Below are 24,167 nucleotides of genomic sequence, written 5' to 3'. Positions count from 1 at the left end.
ATTATTCATCAGTCAATCTGTTAATCTTTATATGCATAGTCCTAACATGACATGCCAGATAGGCTGTTCACATTCACCTGGGAAACCGCTCATCAAAAGTGTTTGGGAAGGGCAGAAGGTGATTGTCTGTCACATTCATGATGGGCCAGTCAGAGCAACAAGACAAAATGAGAATGTGGTCCAGTTCTGATAAAACTGCTTCTATGTTATGGACCACCCATACGGTGGGGAGCTTTCTGGGAGCTCAGCCAAATGGGGTCAGTTATTTTGGTAATGTTAAGAGTGTGGATGACACATTTACCGAAATCTTTAGAAAGCAATGTCATACCTCAGCTAAGCATGATGTACACAAATGTCAGGATGCCAGGGAATAAAGTAGAAGTAACTGAAATGACTTTAAGAGAAAATTAATTTGTTATTTGCAGAAAGAGGTGAAAAGGGCTCAAAATTTGTGAAAATGGGTTACAAATGGAGAGATTGGCCTAAAAGTGATAAAAGTGTTTACATACTGTTACATACTGGGTTTAAACTGGGAAAAATGGATAGCAGTATTAAAAATGAGCTAAGAAAGGCAACATGTGGGATGAAAAGCAGTTAAAAAGTGGTAAAAATCTGTCAAAAGAGACAAAATGGGATAACAGCTGCAAAAATGGGCTTAGAAAGGCAAAAAGGGCTGAAGTGGCAACAAAGGGTTACTGAGGAAAAAATATGCAAAAGCTGCAAAATTATTTAAAAGTGGCAAAATGGGCAGAAAAAGTGATGAAGACAAATCTAAAAGTGGCATGAATTAGTAAGGTAAATATCAGTGTCCAATAATAGGGCCCCATTTTTCTGCTCCAAAATAAAGTAACTTTTAACCAGGATGCTAGCCCCAAAACTACTGATCCAACACAAGTGAATTGACATCATCAATCAAAACTGGGTAGGGCCTATTTTCTGGGATTTTCAGGGGCCCAGCCAACTCTACGGGCAGGTCTTGCTACATCTGAGCTTGGAGGCAGCCATTGCTATCAGCATCCAGTAAAACTGAATCTGTAGCTACCACCTATTTCTCCTGAAATGATGCTGATTGGTCAGGTCCATTCTCAGACCTGGAACAACAGTTTGAAACTGGAGCTTTTCAAGATGGATTTGCCTGATGACATGGAATCTGGCAAATCCATCTGCTTTGCAAGGTTAGCATAAGCCCGTTTACAGCCAGCGTTAAATCAAGACACTTTACTAAGAGAGCAAGTTTAGACTATACTCTGTTTTATTATTTACAAAGACCCAACAATAATTCACCATGAGCTAGGAAACTTCCCCTCCATCAGTAGAAACCTTAAGCAGAACCGGACTCATGTTGAACAGACATCTGCCGAAGCTGTGTTTGAGCTGTAAAGAGATAGAGGGAAAAGCAAAGAAGGAGAAGAGAAGGATACATAAATAGAAAAGATAGACATGCAGAAAGAGAGAAGAGGGAGGTGCAGAAAGCAAAAAACAAGCAGAACAAAAATAAGAAAGATCTCTGGGTGTCCTGGCTGTAAATCCATCATTCAGCAGTAACTCCATGAAACAACTGACATTTACATTTGAAAGAAGCATGAGCATCTGCAGATAGCAATAGTCTTTTAAAACAATATTTGGTGTGTGTGAGATAAATATTGAGTTGTTCATTTCCCGACTGATGACAGTCTGTGCCTGATGCTTTCATGATTTTCTTCTCTGCTATAGTGAAAAGGACATTGAGTTTCCCTCATGCGAATGAAATGTGTTACAGAAATAGAACGAGTGTTCCCTATAAGGACTGTGTGTACAACTGTGTAAGGGACAATTTTATGTTCTTACTCATTGTGTTTGTGTGCAGGACCTGGGCATGGAGTCCACATCTCTGGATGACGTGTTGTACCGCTACGCCAGCTTCAGAAACCTGGTCGACCCAATCACACATGACTTGATTATCAGCCTGGCAAGATACGTTCACTGCCCCAAGACGGTACGACACACAAACTCAGATTATAAAATCATTGAATGTGTGTAATACAACACACATGGTTACATAAATACACTCATGCATGCTCATGGTAGTGCACACAGAGCGGTGTGGTGTATTCGGTTGCTATCAGCTGATCTCCTGACTCATTCTGTCTGACACTATCAGGTTACGGAAGTGCTCTAAGTGGTTGTGTGGCTGTGTGTGTCCTTGAGGGCTCCACAGTCGGTTGTGTTTGTTCATTCATGTAGTCCAGTGTGTCACCAAGAGAACGGGAGAGAAAGCGTGACAGCAGCCGTGCTGGATGAATAATGCAGGGAGGGGTGAGGAAGGATGCAGACGAAGATAGGAATTAAAAGGCCTGATGTGTAATTGCTGCACGGTGCATTGAGCTAAAACACTGCATGTTGTTTGAATGCAAGCTGTGATAACAGGCTTATTTTAAACACCACTGAACCCACTGTGAAGTCTCTGGAAACCCAAATCCTCAATTGAGCGTGATCACACAGCAGCCATTTTCCTCTGATGTCACCTTTCAGCCAAGTACAGTCTGCTGTATAAATGTTGTGATGGAATGTCAACTCACACTGAACGAGAGAATTATTTGTGTCACAAATCTAAGTTCAAGTTAGACATACACTATATGGACGAAAGTATTTAGCCAACTGACCTTCACACCAACTGTGAATGTCATTGCATTTAAATACCTGTACTTTAATATGGAGTTGGATCCCCTTTTGCAGCTTTAACAGCCTCCACTCTTCTTGGAAGGATTCCCACAAGATTTTGTTGTGTTTCTGTGGCAATTTGCACCCATCCATTCTATAGTGCATTTATAAGGTCATGCACTGATGTTGCATGAGAAGGTCTGGCTCACAATCTCCGTTCTAGTTCATCCCAAAGGTATTGATGGGGTTCAGGTCAGGGCTCTGTGCGGGCCAGTCAAGTTCTTCCACATCAGACTCATCAAACCATGTCTTTATAGTCCTTGCTTTGTGCACTGGGGCACAATCATGTTGGAATAGAAAAGGGCCTTCCCCAAACTATTGCTACAAAGTTGGAAGCATAGCATTGTCCAAAGTGTCTTGTAATAATGAAGCTTTAAGATACACCTTCACTGGAGATAAAGGGCCTAGCCAAAACACTGAAAAACAGCCCCATACCATTATCCCTCCTCCACCAAGCTTGACAATTGTCACAATGCAGTCAGGAAGACAATGCTCTCCCGGGGAGTAATTCACCAATCCACAAAACATGTTTTCCCTGCTTTACAGTCCAGTGTCAGTGTGCTTTGCACCACTCCATCCAGCACTTGGCATTGGATTTGGTGATGAGAGGCTTGTATGCAGCTGCTCGGCCATGATGCTCCCACTGTACAGTTTCTGTGCTTACATTGATGCCAGTGGAAGTTCAGAACTCTTTAGCTATGGATTTAGCAGAGTGTTGGCGACTTTTATGCACCATGCACCTTAGCAGTCATTGAACCCACCTCTGAAATTTTACGTGGTCTTCTGTTGAGTTGCTGTTGTTCCTAAATACTTCCACTTTCTTATAAAAACAATTACAGTTGACAGTTGTGGAATATCCAGCAGAACTTTTCTTATTGCACGCTTCTTGTCATATTGCAAAAGTGGCATCTATTACAGTACCACTGTTGAAGTCAATGAGCTTTTCAGAACGATCCATTTTATATCACAAATGTTTGCAAATGGAGACTGCGTGACTAAGTGCTTGATTTTATACACCTGTGGTAAGGGGTCTGATTGAAACACTTGAATGAAATCATTAACGGGTGTGGCCAAATACTTTTGTCCATACAGTGTTTGTGTAAGCAGTCTAATATGCTTAGCTCAAATACTGTTGTATTTCCAGTAAACTGTTGTCCAGAAGAGAAAATGGCATTCATCAGGCTTAAATGATGTTAACTCATTTCTGAGATAATCAGCTGTGATCTTCATGTGATTATTGTGCATCCATTACTGTTTTCCCCTGAACTCACTGAGACCTCATGAAGTACCTCCTTCTTTTCTAAATTGGCCCTGATTGTTTACTAAGAGAAAAGGGTTCTTAAAATGTGAAGGTCATTAGTTTTGGTCAAGATAAAAAAATGACTAAAAGTCATGAACTTTCTTGTGTTTTTTCTTTACCCTTTCACTGAAATTCAATATAAAGCCAAGGATAAACACAACCTGAACATGTATCTCAATTTCTGTACTTCAGTCTAATCGGTTTATAAAGTAGGGAAGATATTTTCACAGTCATGATCTTTAAAATAGTCAGTAAAATAAACTAATAATTTAATTCTCATGGTAACTGAAAGATAAAACCTATTATCATTGTGGGAGCTGAAATAAACGTGTTAGTGAAGTGTGAGCCACATTCTGTGAGATTGTCTTCACACATGCTGCAGAGGAAGTGAAGGGGCTAAAGGTTCGAGTACAGTTCATGAAGGGTGAGCAGGATCCGACTGAGAGAAACACCAGAGGAAGTGTTGGTATGTGAAGCTCTGAAAGACACAAAGAGGTGTTATTTTTTTCTCGTTCTGCTCCGCCCGTCCTGTCTGACAGATTTGATCGCTGTTCCTTTTTACTTTTCTGAACTTGGCGACAAAGATATTTCAGGCTCCGCTGCTTCTCTTTTCTTTGACGGGCTTTCACAAAATGGTAATACAACATCTAAAAAAAGGCAGGCCTCATTTTGTGAAATCATCCTTATATAATCATCCCTGTAGATAAATTGTACTAAACTAAATTTATTCTAGGTTTGTCACAATGACAGATTGTACCTGGTATTATACCTTTTCACTACCACCACAAAAAGGGATTCCTAGGCACCCAAATTTCAGTTCTTTAAGATACATGAGATAATGTCTTTTGTATTGAAAAGTACAAAAGTTTTAATAACTTGAGAGTTTTTACAACACCTCTAAGGACATGATGCTACTCCTGACTTAACAAAACAACCTCCAGACGTGACTTTACTGCTTTCATGTCAAGTTCTGCAGTAATTTATATCGAGCCGTTTATGGGATACCAACATCGATACCAATATACATAAATGTTTTCCAGACCTAAAATTTCAGTTCTTAAAACACACTTTAAAATTTAAGGAATGAGAAAAGACAAAGAAAAAGACTTCAGCTGAGGTCGACCTGTTGGTTTACAGCTCAATAAGTGTATTCATACATATAGCAGATTTTTACAGCTAATATAGGCTGAAATTTACAGCCAATATACTTCTTTTATATCATTTGAAATATCTGCATTATTTTCATATCTGTAGAAATAGCACTTTTTTAGCTTAAAACTGATTATACTGATATCATGCCGATAATATTGTGCACCCCGAAGGAATTTGCTGATGTGCTCATTTTCATGACTAAAAGAGCTCAATAGTGTGTTTCTGGAAGCAAAAATCCCATTGTTTTTCTTCATAGCAGAGCTGATTATTGACCTTGTTATCTCAAGTATCAAAGTTAGACTTTGCACAAGCCGAGAGTGAAACTATCGTAAATGCTCCAGTAGAAGACAAAAGTTTGTGATATATCAGCCTTGTTGAAGAAAAACAGAGTTTATTTGCGATCTCAGCCCAAAATACTATAGTACACACATTCCTTGAGTGTCGACATCGGTGGGGTCTCTGGTTATTATGGAAATGTCTGCTGAGCCTGTAAACGAAGCTGTCGACTGTTGATGAGGACAATAAAAGCCTCGGCAAAATGAAGACATAAATACTCAATACCACATATTTAAACAGTAGTATTTCAAATATTATCATTACAATAAAGATAAGTGCTGAACAAAGGTACGTATATGGTTTAAAAGCTAGAAAAAAAGGCATCAACATGAATAAGATTAATCACAATGGATTGTGGGATACAAACAGTAGTTCCTTCCTCCTTTTAAAGAAATATGAACACATTCTTGTACCTTTGCCTTTTTCTGCATTTTTGACCGCCATTTTAGCACCAAATCAAATGTTTTATAGTCAGAAGTATTCAGGTACTAAATAGTTAAGTTAATGCAAGTGTTGTGATAAAGATTTATTTGGAAGCCCATTTCCCCCACTTAAAAATGAAAAATGTGGGAGTGAGGCACTTAAAAAAAAGAAAAAGAATCCTAAGTCATAACTATGAGATATAAAGTTGAAATTTTGAGATAGAAAGTCATAATTATAAGATAAAAAGTCAAAATTATGAGATAAGAAGTCATAGTATAACTTAATAATTATGACTTGTTGTGACTTGTGGTGAAGTTTGGAGCCAGAATACAACCCAGACTTGAAGCAGTTTTAACACATTTATTTTAATAAAGCTATTGTGCAGGAGGGAGGGGGGAATGCAAGGGTCCGTGCTCGTGAGGGGCTCCATGAGAGAGAGAGTGCGCTGGGTTTGGGGCTGACGTGAAGCAGGGAGTGAGGCACTGGAAAAGACAGAGAACAGGCAGGGTTAGTCAAAAATTCACAAGAAAAGGGGCGTGCCATTAGTCGAGTGGTTAGGGCGCATGCCATGTACGCAGGCGACCCGGGTTCAAATCTGGCCCTTGGCACTATTTCCTGCATGTCTCTCCCCGCTCTCTTCCCTGTTTCAAGCTCTATCCACTGTCCTCTCTATTAAAGGCAAAAAGGCCACAAATAAATCTTAAAAAAAAAAAATTCACAAGAAAATCACTGGAAGTTACTCAATTACTTGTGTGTGTAGAGCAAAGAGGAGCTCTTGTACCAACGGCAAGAGGCAGACAATACCCAGGCACTGAGGCGGGGGTGAACAGGTGTCTTAAACGGGTCTTTGGTGGTGGGAGGAAGCTGGAGTACCTGGAGAGAACCCACACTTGCACAGGGAGAACATGCAAACTCCACACAGAAGGGCCCTGACCGAGAAGTGAACCAGCAACCCTCTTGCTGTGTGGGGCAACAGCGCTAACCCCTGTGCAGCCTGGTACACATATTGACAACGACAGACAAAAATGATGTCTCAAGTCATAATTCCCTAATAGATAAAGAAAAAGGACAGTAGCAAATAGAAACACACTCCTTTGCTCTGTTATCATAGTCTGATTTACAAAGTTTATCACACTTGTCATCTTTAACAACAAACACCCCTATAAAGTTTGGCATTCATGTCTGATGGGCAGTCAGCGTATCCCCTTTCTGCTGAATGTAGCGTCTCTCTCATCCTGACCAGAGCTGGATGAAGTGGTAGCCAGGGCCAAATCTGATTTGTGGGAAAAGACAGTTTATTTTCAAAAGTAATCTACAGTGTTTCCTTCTGAAATTAAGTAGAACAGACTTGGAAAGTTGTCTCTCTAGAAACAAAGTAAAGGAAATTAAAATAACCTGGCATTTACATTTAGAGTTGAATGCAGAGCTTATTTCACTCCTGCTAATTATCCCTCATAGTGCTATCATGTGGAAACTCTCCTGTAACATCTTTGGATGGAGAGAGAGCAGTGAAGATTGGGCTGGTTTTTAATGGCAAAGGTATCTGGAAACAGCCTCATTAAAATTTTGAGATGAGATGGTACAGAACTTAAGGCTGGAAGTGTTGTGAGTCTGTGTGTGTACACTTGAGAGTTCAGCTGACTGTCCTTTTCTTAAGTCTGATTGGACTTTACAGTCATGTGACACAGAAAGCAGCGTGTCTGCACAGTTATGAAAGAGAGAATGACTGGTAACATGCAGAAGAGGAGCACTGATAGACTTTCTGTGAAAGTCTGCAAACTTTATTGATCCCCAAAGGGGAAGTTTGGTATAAATAAGGGAAAAAAACAGTACTAAAAGAGTACTTTGTAAGTTGTTTTGGTGTGAGAATTGTCTGGGCAATGTGAATGCATGACACTGGTGTCACATGCCAAGGCCACAAGAGATGGTAACCCTGATTATCCTGTCTACATGCCACGAAATATTAAAGCTAAGTTGATGAGTATAAGCCCTCATCCGCTGATTCGCCTTTAGGTAGCTATTGGCAAATCGCACTCATGCTGCCATATTATACCTGCTCTAGCTTGGACACATTTATGCTCTCCCTTACAAGCCACTTTCTGCAACCCTCCTCCACCCCAGCTTCTCCTCCATTTGGCTTCTGACTTAATCAATGTCATTCTGTTGTCGCTGATGCCTGCTCTACTCTTTTTTTTACCTCTGCCAAGGAGGTTATGTGATTGGGTGGGTTTATTTGTTTGTTTGTTTGTTTGTTTGTTTGTTTGTTTATTTGTTAGCACTATAACTCAAAAAGTCATGGACAGATTTTCGGGCAATTTTCAGGAAATGTCAGAAATGGCATAAGAAAGAACTGATTAGATTTTGGGAGTGATCCGGATCATCGTCTGGATCCAGGAATTTTTTAAAGGATTCTGTACTATTGGGAGATAGGGCTAATGGCGGAGGGCTGTGCTACCACTTTACACCAGGAGATGGCGGACATGAGTAACTTATTCAAAGTTTGTGAGTTTATAGAGTTTGACAGATGCACACCTGGTTGAGGAGACGAGTCAGAGCGTAACAGAGAGGAATACAGTGAATTGTTGCAAGAATACTCACAATGCTGGGAGGAATAGAGGAATATTCACCCTCTGCCATGACTTCCACACGTAGCAAAGCCAATGCTTTGCCTCACCATGTCTCCACCCCACCGGGGAGGGAGTAATCGGTGAATTAAATCCGTCTGGATCCAGGAATATTTTTAAAGCGTTCTACACTATTGGGAGATAGGGCTAATGGCGGAGGGCTGTGCTACCACTTTACACCAGGAGATGGCGGACATGAGTAACTTATTCAAAGTTTGTGAGTTTATAGAGTTTGACAGATGCACACCTGGTTGAGGAGACGAGTCAGAGCGTAACAGAGAGGAATACAGTGAATTGTTGCAAGAATACTCACAATGCTGGGAGGAATAGAGGAATATTCACCCTCTGCCATGACTTCCACACGTAGCAAAGCCAATGCTTTGCCTCACCATGTCTCCACCCCACCGGGGAGGGAGTAATCGGTGAATTAAATCCGTCTGGATCCAGGAATATTTTTAAAGCGTTCTACACTATTGGGAGATAGGGCTGATGGTGGAGGTCTGTGCGCTTTTCTATTTTTTCATGCTTTCCATGTTGGCTTGTTGAAGGGCAGGGGGATCCCAGAACAACCACACCATCAAATATAGATCAAGGCAATAAGGGCAAATAAATAACTGCTAATAGAGAAAAATATTCATAGCTGCAAATGATGTGTTTCTTGACAAAGTGGCCTTGACTGAAATGGGTTTTCTGTAAAACTGTCCCATAAAATATGAATTTGAAAGCTACGATGTCAAAGTCATGTGACATCAAGTTACAATAGCTTTCATTAAAAAATGTTAAGCTAATGCTAAGCTAGCTTAACTCATTGAATGCCAGCCCTTTTATAAAATGGAAAGAGGCTTGTGCCAGCATTTTTTGGCCATTTTGAGTCATCTTTCAAGACCCACAGAATATTTTGTACTTTGACTCTGAAAAAACCAAATAGCTCAAATGAAAGAAGAAACTCTGTATTTTATCATGGATAAAACCGTTTGTTTGCACCTTGTTCCGTTCTTGATTTATCTTAAGTTGAATAGAGGCTAGTTTCACCAAAAAGACCACTTTTTTTCTAGAAAGCAGAGAAAAATGCATTTTAGTCAAAGAGGCTGTCAAGCAAAACAGTGATTTGGATGGTATAAGTTTGCCTTCAATTACATAAAAGACATCTGAAAATTGTATTACAAATGTTATTTTATTGTAAAATAAATAACAATGCTTCCACTCACTGTCATGTCATTCACACTCTGGAACTGGACGGCCTCCACGTGACCTCCCTATACACCCACGTCCTCTCCTGCTTGCGTGTCCCCTGGCGCTACCTGTAAATTATAATAATAATAATAATAATTATATCTTGAATTTATATAGCGCCTTTCAAGAAACCCAAGGTAGAAGTAGTATAATAGCTATATAATATGTTTTATATATATAATATACAATCTATAATATATAATTTTTTTGTTCTTACCTCTTTTTCTGCCAACAGACGATGTTGTAGAACTGCACGGGGTTTACTCTTCTCTCAAGTCTTCAAGTCTTTATTGTCTCTCATCTTTTATTTTCTTGGCAGTACAAACATAAAATAGGCTCCAAGGTATCCATGAATAATGCTGCTACTGTCAATACCAAAAAAAAATCAATGCAGGCTTGTGTATACTATAATTCAATTAAAGTCAGTCTGTTTTGAGTAACAGACAGCTTGGTTGGTATTGATCTCCTCAACAGAAATATGTAATCAATCGAGCCCTTACATAGCCATCAAATTAAATAGTTTCTACACAGCCTCTTAATTAAAACCTAATGAAATCTATATTCTAGCCTTAGGTATTGGACAAATACATATACAAGTAATATAGGACACAATGGGCAGCATGCTGTAGCTCCTACCAGTAAAGATAGATAGATGACAGTCCACCTTTTAGATGGCTCGCTGCCACCTCGTGCTACTTCATGGCTCTGTGCCTGGGTTGAACAGAATATAAATCTAAAATGTAAATTATTTGATTTTAAAGATTATTTGTGGTTCCGGAGGCCACACAGCAGCTATTCAGCATTGCACTTTAAAGAGGATGTCAGCACACTGAATGTGTGTGTGAAGGATGGAAGTGCTCTAAATGCACTGGAATGGTGTGTTTATGAAATTTAATCCTGGTGGGGCTGCTGGTTCAAAGTAATGTCATACCTGGAGTTATCTGTCAAAATCTAAATTTCAAGACTATATTTCTTTTGAGTGGTTCTAAAGTCTTTCTGGTTGCCCTTTTCTGATAAGAGGAATCCAATTTTATCTGTTTTCCATCTATGATTTCATTCCATAATCCAGCACACCATTGTGTTGCCAGTTTGGTGGAGCAGGCATCCATGTACAGAGGCTGCTGTCTTTGAGCACGGGTCATTGTTTCATGTCCAGATCCTGGCACCCATTCCATCCCCATATTTCCTGTCTCTCTGCAGCTGTCCCAACAAATAAAAGCAAAACAGCCCAGAAATAACCTTAAAAAACATACCACTTTAGTTTACTTTAGTTGATATCTTAATTTTATTGTACTCTAGGCTTTTATTTTGGCTCTGAGCCATTGTTTTTAACCCCATCTTTAAGCCCTCCAGATTTTACACTTATATTTTTGTTTAATTGTGCACTATGCCACTCAATAATTTCCCACTCTGCACTGAAACAGTCATTTGGACACTGCTGTGCACTCTAGTACTCATCAGGGAGCGATTTCACAGACAGCCCAGATGACCTGAAAATTGTCCATTTCCTGTAGCTGCTTCACAATAAGCTTCCCTGTGGTTCAGAAATTATACAAAGCAGCAACAAAGAGAAATTTGCATCAGCACAGTAGTCCTATCACAAATACAGCTCCAGTAAAGATATGGGAGACTGTTGGGCAAACTCTTAAAGTATGAACCTGAGCAAGTAAAGATGTCCATATTAAGATCTCACAGCACTTTCACTGACTTTCTTTCTGTCTGGTTGCCTACATGAAGCTCCTGCTGAAGCTTTCATATGAACCAATGTCTTGGTTCAGGAAAGACACTACTGTGCAGAGGATAGCTAACGCCACACCACAGATTGTGAATTTTCCATGAGGGATTGATGGAGAATGGTGATTACAAATTAAGCGAAGTGCATTTGTCAACAAAGCTGTTGATCATGATGTTGCATGTGCTTAACTTATTAATAAAAACCCATTCTAGAAATATGAACACATGGACATGTATCATCATAATGCACTGCTGTATCTCAACAGACTCAGAGGTTGAGATAGATGTATTTGACAAGTATTTTTACTCCATAGTTTAATTTGTATCCCAATAGTTATCACTGCAGAGGCAAGTTTATGAACTATACTGAGTGGTTCTAAATTTTCAAGCTTCACTCTGGTGGCTCTTGTTTTATCCATCATAATTTTCAGTTCATGGTGTGCACTGTGTATGTATGCAATTAAAGATCCATTTATGCATTTATAAACACTTTTGCATTGATTATATCTCCACAGTAGAGGTCTAAAGACCTTTACACTTGAGTAGTGACCCTCTTTAAAGGTCCAATCATGGTCAATCAATGCAACTCCCATTTGATTGCCACAGGTTGGTGAAGTTTGTTATTATGTGTAATTTTCATGCAAATGTGATTAAAACCCATCATTAAATAGAGTACTTAGTGTCAGAGAAGAGCATGGCCTCGTATTTGTCTATGTAAAGTAGGACTTTACTGTAACATTTGTAGATGTTCAATAATGAAGGCGTTGATTCTTAAATAGCGATAAATAAAGGTGTCATCTGTATAAAGATATTGACAAAAAATATTGACATGAAGACCAATGTAAAATCACAGTTAATGAAGAAAAGCTGGCCCCAGAACTGAGCCTTGGGGCATTAGGTGGCATTGAAAAGACTGGAGGAGTGATGCATACATTGCTTAAAGCTGTCAGGGACTTTATTTATATATTTTTCTTTTGATCCAAAAATATGACCAAACACTCCAAAGAGTGGTATTATTGAAAATATAAATTACTGTGTTGTGCTACCTTGTTTGTAGGTTAAGCTAAGTTTGTACCTTGTAAGCAAGCTAAGATTGAAGTGACAGTTTTTATGCAAACCAGAGAGGTCAGGGTGAAATGGGCCTTAAGTCTCCTTTCAAACAGATACCACATATCTGTATGCCAGTAAACACAGTCAAAACAAATAAAAGGTACTGTGCAGAAAGGCATGCATATGGCAATAACTGAGGATGAAGTCAGGTGTGCTCTAAATGTCATTGCATTTTCCCAGGGGCATGCTACTGCAAGTGAGTTTAATCACTCTGCAGAAATTGAAACACATTACAAAAAGGGCTGCCAGCTTTAATGCATTACTCATTAAGGTCCATAATGGATACATCTAATCACAAACAATAACATGCATTATATTTTTTATTTGTTTATTTTTTTTCAGCATACTTAAGCTATTATAACATCATCCTGGGTTAGAGTGATCTGAACGGACCCTTTTACTGTTCCTTATTTACTTTTCAATCCATAACAAATTCCTTTTTCCATAGCAAAGTTCACGTCATTATCTTCAATCTACCAGAAGTTCCTTTTTTTGGTGCTTTTTTTTTTTTTCAAAAGTTAAGCAGGCCTGTGTCAAACAGTAAGAACGAACTGTACATGGGTACAACCTCATTTTTATTTCGTCACCCTGATTGGCCCGTAATGACTTTGATAGACAGAACATTCGCCCAATCAGCTTCTGAGAATTTTTGAAAAGTCCTACCCTTCCCAAAAGCTTTCTGTTGGAGCTTTCCCAGATGAATGTAAAACATATACTGTATGAAACAGTCTCCAACAATGCTTCCTTGTTATTTCCTTGCCATGCATCCAGCCCTAATCTCATTATTATGAGAAGATAGTATCTAATTATCAGATAATGCATCATATTTGTAATTTCCTCAGTTAATGTTTGCTCTTCTATATTTTTGAAATGATTCATAGCCAATGAAGTTATTCTCCCTCGGATCACACCTACTTCTTCAACATTCCAGTTTCCTGTGTTACACTGAAGCAACATGTGCCACAAACAAATGTCTGCAAATGTCTTATTTATTTATCTTCTCGTCACTCATGTTTTAACCATGGTCTCCTCTTCAACAATTAACACTCTGTTATAAAATCAATATGATACAAAAACAGAAGATCTTTCTAAAATATTTAGGAAGGCATTTACAGAGCAAGTAGACAGAATAAATAAAACCTAGATAAAATAATTTGACTCCAGTGGTTGTGGAAGAATTTTGGATATTGCTTCTACACTGCAAAAAAAGAAATGTGACCAAGATTGTCAAATTCATCAATAAGCCACATTCTCCTGACAAGTCCAGATTGACATCTTGAGGTATTAAAAGCAAAATGAAATGTCATTATTAAAAATACCTTTTTTGATTTTATCATTTTCTACCTAAATCAAACAGTTTCAGCCTCCTGTGACATTTAGAGCAAAACTGTGATTTCTTCCTGAGATACAGACACAATTTTTATGTCTCCAAGTTTACCTTTGACTGCTGAAACCAGAGGAATGACAACATACTATCCAAACAATTTAGCTGCAAGATAGAGGAACAGTTTAGTAATACACTGGAGCATGCAGAGTATGCAGTGATAAATAGGACTGAAGTAATGGCTCAATTCATACTGTGCAAACTCACTTTATCAGCAGGCTGGCCGGAGGGAGAACGAGGAAAAATGATGAAGCAGGCTGATAAAAACAAAGAGAGAGAGAGAGAGAGAGAGAGAGAGAGAGAGAGAGAGAGAGAGAGAGGAGGTCATCAGTCCTCTGGAGATCCATAGATGTGCTCTGTATCAATAATGTAAGGAGAGAGGCAAGTGGAGGACGGACAACAGAGACCAAAGAAGGGAAAGGGCAAGCTGGAAGCAGACAGAGCCGTATGAAAAGAGACGAAACGAGAGGAGGAGAGGTGGAGTTAGATGAAGGAAAAGGCCACAGTGAAGCCACAGGGCTCCAGCCTCTCATCGACCCAACCTAACTCTCCTCCAAGCCAACAGAATTTGATTCATGCAGCTTTATTGATACCATGGGTCTTCTCTTACTGTTCATTAACAACAGTGAATGTGCAAAACACAACATCAATAAGTCTTTACCAATACCACACAGGTAACAAGGACCAGAGCGCTCTAAAGCAAAGTCAATGCAGAGGTGGGCATAGTTAGTCAAAAATGTAACTAGTTAACTTGCCATTTATCAACCAAGATGTTAATTTGTATTAATTATGAATTCTGTTATTATTAAAAAATGTTAGTAATGACCATAATCTTGTAGCAATAACACTCAAAAGCCTAGTTTTCCATCCCGTGTGTATTTCCTCCAGCTGCGTGCTTTAAGCAACCACCTGACACACCTGTGCTGGTACTCTACCACACAGTCCAAGACTGTAGACCCAAACACTTGCATCACAATCTTCACACCCTTACTTCCTGCTGCCATTTGTAATGGACAGGATCCCGTCTGAGAATGTTTCTTCAAGCTCCAAGTGTCCAGATACCTGTCTTAACCCCTCCACTCCTCTTCTCAGAGTCTCCACGCTGGCCCAGCGAGAGGGCACACCTTGTCTGCTCAAATCAGGTTGTGCCACATTGGTTTTGTCAGATGTGACTTTGTGGAGATCCTCACAGCTATTTAAAAATCTGTGTGCTTCCTGGAGTTCAAAGGTCAATGATGGTAACAAGAAAAATCTCCAGGGCTCTCTCTTCAACAGTTAAAATGCCTAATTCTCCAGTAGACCTTCATAACACACTTTAACATGTTTCAACATGCAGATACCCTGAGAGTTTTTCCTCACAGATATTTGTCTAGACATGCATGATCTGTTTTATAGTTGAAATATCAGCTGCCCATGGCTGTGCTTCAGAAACAGAGTATGTGGAAATTACAGGTTCCTCATTAAATGGATCAATTAGTGGAAACTGACTTTACTGGAAGTTAGAAGTCTTGGTAATTATTTTCAAGGTAACATCCATGTAAAGGTTAATCAAAATATCCACTTGGCATGTAGGTGCAGCTAACAGTCTAGTTATAGACATCAGGCCCTGTTTACTGCATCTGATTAAGCTTTAAACATGAGAAACCATTGACATAATTAACAATAAAGTCTAATGTTAAACCACGATTTGTCATGAATAATATCTGCAGGGATGTACACTGACGTGAGACGGCTCATTATGCCTTTTTGTGGGCAGTAGTGAAACCTTTTGCAACTGTCCAAAATTAACATAGTCAGCTTGGTGTCAGCTTACTGTTTCGCAAAATCCTTGCCTGCAATATCTACTTAAGTCTGACTTTGTTTTTTAAGTCTGACACCTGTTTTTTCCTCTTCTTAGCTTCATCCATCACCGTCCTCTCAAACAGTCCTATCACTGTCCTATCAAACACCTGAGGGCTGGTGTAAGCCACATGATACATTTTTAAAATGTAGAATAGAACCAGAACATTACAAAAGCAAATGAAAAATGCTTTGTTGAGTACTCACAGGGAAAGTGACCACATGAAGAAATATAAAAGTGTCTTCTTTCAGTCTGAATATAAAAATGTGCAGTTACACAATACATAGAAAGTATTCTCAACTTTTTTGAAACCACGCGCTTACAAGAACATCCTCACAGTTTCTCTGTGGGAATTATTATCACTTTGTTTCACTGTAAAATTGAGAAATTAACTTATCGGCTACAGAGATGGAAAAACTCTCTTCCTCTGTATCCCTCCGGGTATCAAATCATTCTCTCATAAAAAATATTGTCTGCTGGGAAATTGTTTTTCTGCTTAACTATTAGATTTCTGTCCCTCAGTTATCACCAAGCAAACACAATGACGCCTGAACAACAGTTTTACTTATCTAATAGTGGAAGAGACACTAAATGTCTTTGTTGATATCACTTATTTCCTACACCATCGTTTTTAACCCTTTGTGAGTAAGGAACCATATGTGGTTGCTTTGGTAGACTTTCATTCATGGCTCTCTGTGGTCCAGAAGAGCCAGAAAGATTTTTTTCAGCCAATCAGTGGAGAGAGGCCATGAGCGTCTCACACTACCTGTTTCCGCCACAACTTACAAAATGCTGTTTTACTGTATGTCTATTTTGGTCCCAAACAAATGGCCCTAAAATCCTAATTAACCATGATAACTTGATAAAACTCTCACATTATGCAAGTGAATAGTAGTTCTTAGTCATGATACATGTTGTGTACATAGGATTTCTTGCACCAGGATTTCTAGGATTGTGAGATGGTGTCTGTTTTAAAACATTTCATTTCATAAACCAATTCATCTAGCCACCATACTAAGTATCTTCTTGAAAAATAACACATTATATATAGGATAACAGTACTCTATAATGTTGTAAGATGCCAGAGGTTTGAGTGATCCAAAATTGTATTAATTTATGGATATTTTCAAGGTATAATTATTAAAATAAGAGTGATTTTGGTCATTTTTTTGAACATTATAACAATTTAATTATACTTATGTGCATGGTTCATATCAGTTATAATTATTACTGTAAGCCTTATATCTGCTTAAATTTATCCAGACATTCCATGTTTGCAATTTTTTTAGGTTTTCTGATGGAATTATGAGGAAAATAAAAGGTATAAATAGTGAAATATGTTATTTCAGTCAGTTTTATGATAAAATATAACTGTTTCATTCTACATAAAATTACATAACTCAGTTTTAAGAGAGTGCAGCTAACCTTGCAAAGCACATGGGGTTGTGGACTCATCAGGCAAAACCATCTTGAAAAGCTCCAATCCACAGCAATGATGCCACAGCATCAGTTGAGGAGAACAAGGCAGTAGCGACCAAAAGCTTTTCATGAAAGATATTTTCACTCGTCTGCCGACCTGCTTCGGCATGAGTTTGTGAGTTTTAGGGGAAAAGGGCTAGTTGTTGTGTAAGTGGTTGTATACAATGGTTGCTACTGAAGTGATTAGCTCAGATGTAGCCACAGCGGTAGTTCTGTATGAACTGGACAACATTTCTTCATTAAATCAAGGGCAGAGAGAAACATTGAAAGCTTTTTATAACAGAAAAGGTGTGTTGACTCTTCTCTTGCTCTGCTTCAGTATGGGTCTACAATTATTATAGGACGGGTTTGCCAGTGTATCCACTGGCTGTTGCTGCAGTAGCTATTAGCTTGGATGTAGGAAAGTGCCAGTTTAATTGGAATTGGACCAAATTTAAAAACCAGAGCATAGAGCACACAGAAAGTTTGTCTTGGGTGAGAAGATGTTTTTGAACTTATCCTGTCTGGCCTTGGCATCAATTTTATTCACAGAGCAGCTTTTCCATTAACAATCTACGGCAGCGGTAGCCTGTCAGCTCAAGAGAAGCGGATGCACAGAAGGTCATTTTGTCGTGTCACTCTGGTTGGCCCATCATGAATGTGACAGACTAAACATTTTCCCAATCACCTTCTGAGATTTTTTTTGAAAAGTCCTGCCCTTCCGAAATGCTTACATCTATGGCATGGATATATGAAACAGTCTATCTGGCCTGTCAGGTTAGTGCACAGCTGCACTGCTTTGTGCATGTTTTATGTGTAGATTAACTGTAAGCATACAGCACAGCTCTCTGTCAGCAAGAGCTTATATGACAGCAGAGGGTGAGTGATAGAGTTGCAAATTGTACAGAGATTAGAGTACAAACTTTAAAACAATTTTACTTAACCTGGCCGAAATAGAAAGGAAAATTGTGTTTGGTAGATTATTTCTTCTTTGTAACAATGCTTCTTGGCATTAAATCTTCTATTGTTGGGAATTTGGATTTGGCAAATTTTTCATGGGTGTAACCCACATACTCAGCTCTACTGCTCATCCCACAAATGCATGTTCCTTAACAAATACCGCACCATGTACAAGAGAAATAAACAGACTTCCAGTGGTAGAAGATTTATTAAGAAGCATTGATAAAACAAAGAAATAACTTACCAAACACAGATGTCCTTACTTTTGTGCTAGGTTTGTATATGTACCAATAAATCTCGAGTGTCTTTACAAATTTTGAAACAAAGGTCTGTTTCTCACATTGATGGTTTTCAGTCTCATATTTTTAGGGAGAAATATACATAGGTTATTACTTTAACACTGGTATCAGATTAGATTGGTACTAGAATCAGCTGATAGTCAAAGCTTAGGTATTAGATTGGTTTCAGAACTAAAAAAAATGGTTGAACACATTACCAGACAAATTATTTATATGTGACTGTACTATTCAAATATGTGGTGGTATTGGAAAAAAAGTAAATGCTATCCTGTACTCCAGGTTGTAAATAAGGAGCCGTTAAGGACACATCCAATCAGCACACACAGAAGTGTCTAATTCCCCAGCCTCACAGTGTATGTATGTGTGTTAGAGCTTTTGTGTGTATATGGCTTGTCATATCAAGAACTCGTCATTGACAGAAGGTGCGTTAGTTAATTCTTTGCTCCACTGGTCCTCAAATCCTTTAATTATATTCTTGTGTATTTCTCCTGTCTGTTGGTGCTCTAACACTTCACTGCTCTGTTATTTTCTGCGATGATGCCGTATCCAACATGACATTTTCCTTCTATCTCCGTCTCCCCAGTGTGTACAACTCATTTCACTGTGAGGCTGCAGATTTACAGTTCAGAATACTGTGGACTGGTTAGATTTATACATATGCTTATCACATTACTGGTAAATAAGTGTATCATGTGATAATGCATCAGTCCCAGGCAGCAACCTCTGGTGTGAGAAACAAAGTCAGTGTGGAAATGCAAAACTTCTTCCTTAAGTGTTCACTTGAGGCTGGCTTCAAAAACCAAGGAATCTCCTTAAGGTCCCACATTAAAATGTTTATGTAAGAAAACATAGTAGGGATGCACACTTTTAGCTAGTTTAACAGGTAGGATTACTTGGTTGATGGCACCAGTGTTAATTTGATTAGTAGTATGTGTTTTATGATCCCAGTTAAATGCTCTGTCCAACCCGTAGTACAGAAGCCTGCCACTAATAGCCACTGTAGCTGCTGTTATTGGCTACTGCCATTAACATAATTCTTTTTGATACCATGTAAACAACTAGAACTGATAGCACCAATAGCATTGCAAAGGAATAGTATGGTTTAGCGCTATTTTGATCTTGACTCTGGAGATAAAATTGTATGCAGGCTGTTTCAGGTAATACTCACATATAACCAAAACAATGAGGGATGAAGTCCTGCAGAGGAAAGTGGACATTAACCTATAAAAAGGCTCAAAGGCAGGCAATGCTGGCACTGCTAACATTAGCCACACTGTGTGAAGCAACCACACATACTGTTGTGATCCCATCTTTAGCAAATAGTACTCAATTTTGAATGTTTTATGACTTATGACTTAACGCAGTTATAATTTGTAATAAATGTTCTTTGTCTCATTTCTTTATTGTACAAGCATGAATTTTTACATAAGTCATCTATCTTTAATGAAGCCTAAGAACGCTACTTTTTCAAGTAATATTTTGTAATCTCAGTTTTTATTCCTCTACTGTTGTCCCTACCAGCCCACATTAACCAACCATGTACCTTGCCACTAGAACCCTTACATTCATGTAAAAATGTTCACATTTTTAGATACTTTGAACAGTTTAATTTTCATAACATAAACACATGGCAAAACTCAACAACAAATGTAGAAAATAAACGGGGAAACAGTCTTTTGTACACTCCAAACAGTTCCCCACAAGGTAGCTCTCGGCCTTGCAGTTGTTTTGAGCCCTCCTGGCGCACCTGTCTGCCTCAGCTTAATCAAGACCCCGTCCCCTCCTCTTATCAGCTGCTGGCTTTGAGTACAGTCACTCTGGCATGAACTGCACGACCAAGCTGATCCCACAAATATTCAGTGGGGTTTGGGGCAGGACTGCTGGCAGGCCATTCTATTCTCTCCACTCCAAAGTCTGGAGGCAGTCTCTGATAAACCCCACTCTGTCAGGGTGAGCAACCCACTCAGCTCTGCTGCTCATCCCACAAAGGCCTGCTCCTTACAAATGTGGAACCATTCAAAAGAGAAATGAACAGGATTTCAAATGGTAGAAGAATTTTTTGGCCCTGATTTTTACAATCAATTCATTCCTATTTATTACTGCACTGTGATCTTATAGGGTATATGTGTCTGTACATAGTGAGCCATGTTAACATAAGTCAAGCTCATATACATATGAATAGCAGGTAAACCTGATTTTGAAAATTGTTTCTACTTTTGTGCATTGCAGAAATTCAGGTAAACACTGGCAGGCTTTGTTTGCCTAGTCAGACACAAGATAAAACATGAGCCACATCTACTTGCATTATCATCTCCTGTAACATGCATGAGTTGCTGTGAAGCAGCCCATAACAGCTTCAGCATATATTATATTAGTCAGGTGTAAGAGGCTACATATACAGTCCAGGTGTTTTGTCTTTAACGGCCATCCGTACGTTTTCCTCATCACCTCACAGCCCTCTAAAGCTGAGCTGATAGATTGTGTTTGTGTGCATCCAACAGGAGGGCGACTCTCTGGGGGCGATGGAGAAGGTTTGTCGTCAGCTGACTTATCATCTTAGCCCACACTCTCAGTGGAGGAGACAGGGTCTGCTCAAGAGGAAACCCCAGGCCTGGTGAGTAACTCTGTGTTAGTCAGTGCGTGTCTGAGTGTGTTTGTACAGTATGTGCCTCTGTTTTTGTAAACATCTCAGCGTGTCAGCAATGTGTCATCATCTGCTGCCCCTTTGGATGTCAGGGGAAAAATGATAGCAAGTCACTGTCTTTATTTTCTCACTCGTTCACAGACACAGTTGGAGACAAAATCCTTCTGTGTGAACCTTTGGGGTCTTAATCCCTTCTTAGTGTCACATAATCTCATTTTTCCATATGAAATTGCTTAAATTGTATTTCTTATAAGGTTTACAGCAAGGCTTTGAATCAGTCGGCAAATGCTGAAGCATTTGAATTTTTATCCCTGAGTTGAAGCTTTTATTTTGATTATTATGGACGGCTTTCTCTCCTCTCTTCCTCTTTCTACATGCATTGTGTAAAAATCTCTGCAGCCCATTGGGAAAAGGGAGATTGGCATGCACAATGTTCAATCAGTAATGAAATGCAATTTAATCCATATGCATAACTTGCTCTGTAAGATAAGCTCAACAAAGAATTCAAGCTGCTCTCACAGCAGAAACATGTTTAATGTTTGCAGAGGACTGCACTAAGCATGTTGTCTTCAAAGGCAGCACTTTGAAAGAGTCTGCATACAGTGTACAAGCATACAAGTATGGCATGGAGTATGAAGTAAATAATAGCCTCTGAAGGTTGGGGGGTGTCAGAGGTGTAAATTTCCTTCCTCTTGTGAAGAGGAGAAATAAATAAATTTAAAAAATCTAATATTCAATAAATGACTCGCCAGCTGTCAGACTTTCTTCTTGTAGTCTGGCTGTAGAATTCAACAGGACCAATAGACTTCGGCACAGTCTGACTTCTTTATCAGTAGGCCATGTCTACCAACGTCTATCATGAAATTATGACCACTTTTGAAAGATAATATTTTGCCTTCTCCATCAACATACTAACCTTGCAAAGCAGATTTGCCAAATTTCATGTCAGTGATCAGGCAAATCTATCTTGAAAAGTTTTAAGCTGAAACGTTTGTGCCCGGTAGGAGAGTTAAATGACCAGTCTACATCATTTGAAGAGAATGAGGCAGTAGCTATGGACAGGGATTAGTTTTACTGCAAGTCAGTAAACAATGGCGACCAGTGAAGCTATTAGCTCAGATGGCAACAGTTTTATTATAACTTGACAAAAAGAGCAAATAATGGCACTAAAAGCATTTCTCGATGGAAAAGATGTTGTTCATCTTCCCCGACCAGCTTTAGCATAAGTTTAATCCACCAACTGTCTCCATGGATAGTGAACAGTGGTAACAGCTACCTATCAGGCCTGTCAAGTTTTACTCCCTGGGGTGGCACATGCCTCTCCATCATATGCTTTGTCACCCTGATTGGCCCGTGACAGGACTGTGACAGACAGAACGTTTACCCAATCATCCTTTTGGCCTTTTTGAAAGGTGGTGCCCTTCCCAGACACCAATGATAGTCTGTATTCCAGATGGATGTGAAATCTACTGTATGTTAAACGTTCCACCTGGTGTGTAGGTTATGAACATATGAAAGGGAAGTGAAATATTAGGAACATGTTTCAAAATACCACACTCTAGTAAACCACCAACTTGATGTAAAAAATAAATATTAAATAGCATCGTCACCTTTCTGATCATGTCAACAAAAATTTGAATGGAGCTGCTTGGTAAATACAACATTTATGGCAGAAATATTTATTGGATTAAAGCAAAGCCGTTTTTCCATGGAGGCAAAGGGGCTTTTATTTTGAAAAGCTCACCTTTCCCAATGGTCACATGATTTCCTTTTCTTCAAGTACTTCATCAAATAAAGAAAACAAAATAACGGAATTGAAAAAACAAAAAAATGTGACCCCTTTTTAAAATGTTATTATTTGTTTTTCCGTTTTTGTGACCAAAATAATAATAATAAAAAAATAAAAAAAAAACACAAAAAAACGGCTTGATTTTCCGTGTTTTCATTTTGTGGTCAAAATCAAAATAATGGAAAACTGCTTGTTTTTCTGTTTTTTCCTTTTATTGGTCAAAAATGAAAACCATAATAACAAGGTTTCTCCCATTTTTTTGAGTTTAGTTTAAACCAGGAAATGGATCTGCCATTAATTACACTAACCGGGGAACATGCCCCAGGACCTCTCTAGAAAGTTTGGGGACGCCCCACCATAGTCTCCTAAAATCCTATAGGAAACTCTGTCTGTTTGCTGTAAATACAAGTTTGGGGAAAAATCAGATGCTGAAAGTGGCTATTACTTTGGTGGCATCTCATTATGATATTTGGGGGTTTTAATGAAAGCTGGCCAAGGAAATGAACATTTTCTATTGTTTAACATAAACTGCCTGTGTAGCTTTATTTTTGACAATTATGTAAAGAACATCAGAAAGAGCCTGTGGAGTTCTCAGCTGCTGTAAACAGTCATTGAAAACTCTACCAGCTCTCAGGGCTGTTAGTAGAACTTTCCAGGAGCACATAGGTTTTGAAAGACTCTTTCAAACTCTCTATTTCTGATAATAATGTCCTCCTTTGTTTTGTTCATCTCTTCGCGGGCTTCTCATATATTGGCTATGGACCATATTTCAACATGGCATTGAGCCCTCTTCATTTTTATTGTTTTTTTACTAGCAGCACCATCTATTGTTCCAGCTGTCGACCCCAAGTACACATATAACAGTGGATGGAAATTCACACAAATTCACATTATCCTATGGTGAATTTTTTAAAAATCCCTTAAATTTTGGATCACATGTGGATGGAACCCTACTAGTAAAATATGTTTTCATATGGAATAAAACATGCATAAAATCAGTAAGTAATAACACAAGTTCAGTGAAACACCCTTCTTTCCAGGATCACCATAACATTTTATTCTAAAGAGATGAAATGCCTTTATTCTCCTGACTTGTCTTGGCTTTAAACCCAATCCTCGTATGATGCAACACAACATAATTTAACTCCAGCACTGCTACATGAAGCACCCTGGTGTGAGCA

The 24,167-nt window shown here is 38.8% G+C and overlaps 1 protein-coding gene across 1 annotated transcript in view; it reads left to right on the top strand.

Moving 5' to 3' along the window:
• The window catches only part of lrrc75a (leucine rich repeat containing 75A), a 93,050-nt gene that overhangs the window by 28,497 nt on the left and 40,386 nt on the right, over window positions 1-24,167 (top strand). Inside the window, exons 2-3 of the mRNA XM_041814023.1 lie at window positions 1,847-1,975; window positions 21,055-21,167. Coding sequence (XP_041669957.1) covers window positions 1,847-1,975; window positions 21,055-21,167 — 242 coding nt within the window. The remainder of the gene's footprint in view (window positions 1-1,846; window positions 1,976-21,054; window positions 21,168-24,167) is intronic.

The sequence above is a fragment of the Cheilinus undulatus genome, linkage group 2 (genome assembly GCF_018320785.1).
Source record: "Cheilinus undulatus linkage group 2, ASM1832078v1, whole genome shotgun sequence".
NCBI classification, from domain to species: Eukaryota; Metazoa; Chordata; class Actinopteri; order Labriformes; family Labridae; genus Cheilinus; species Cheilinus undulatus.
The sequence above is the reverse complement of the archived record's forward strand: the minus strand, read 5'-3'. Positions and strand labels throughout refer to the sequence as shown.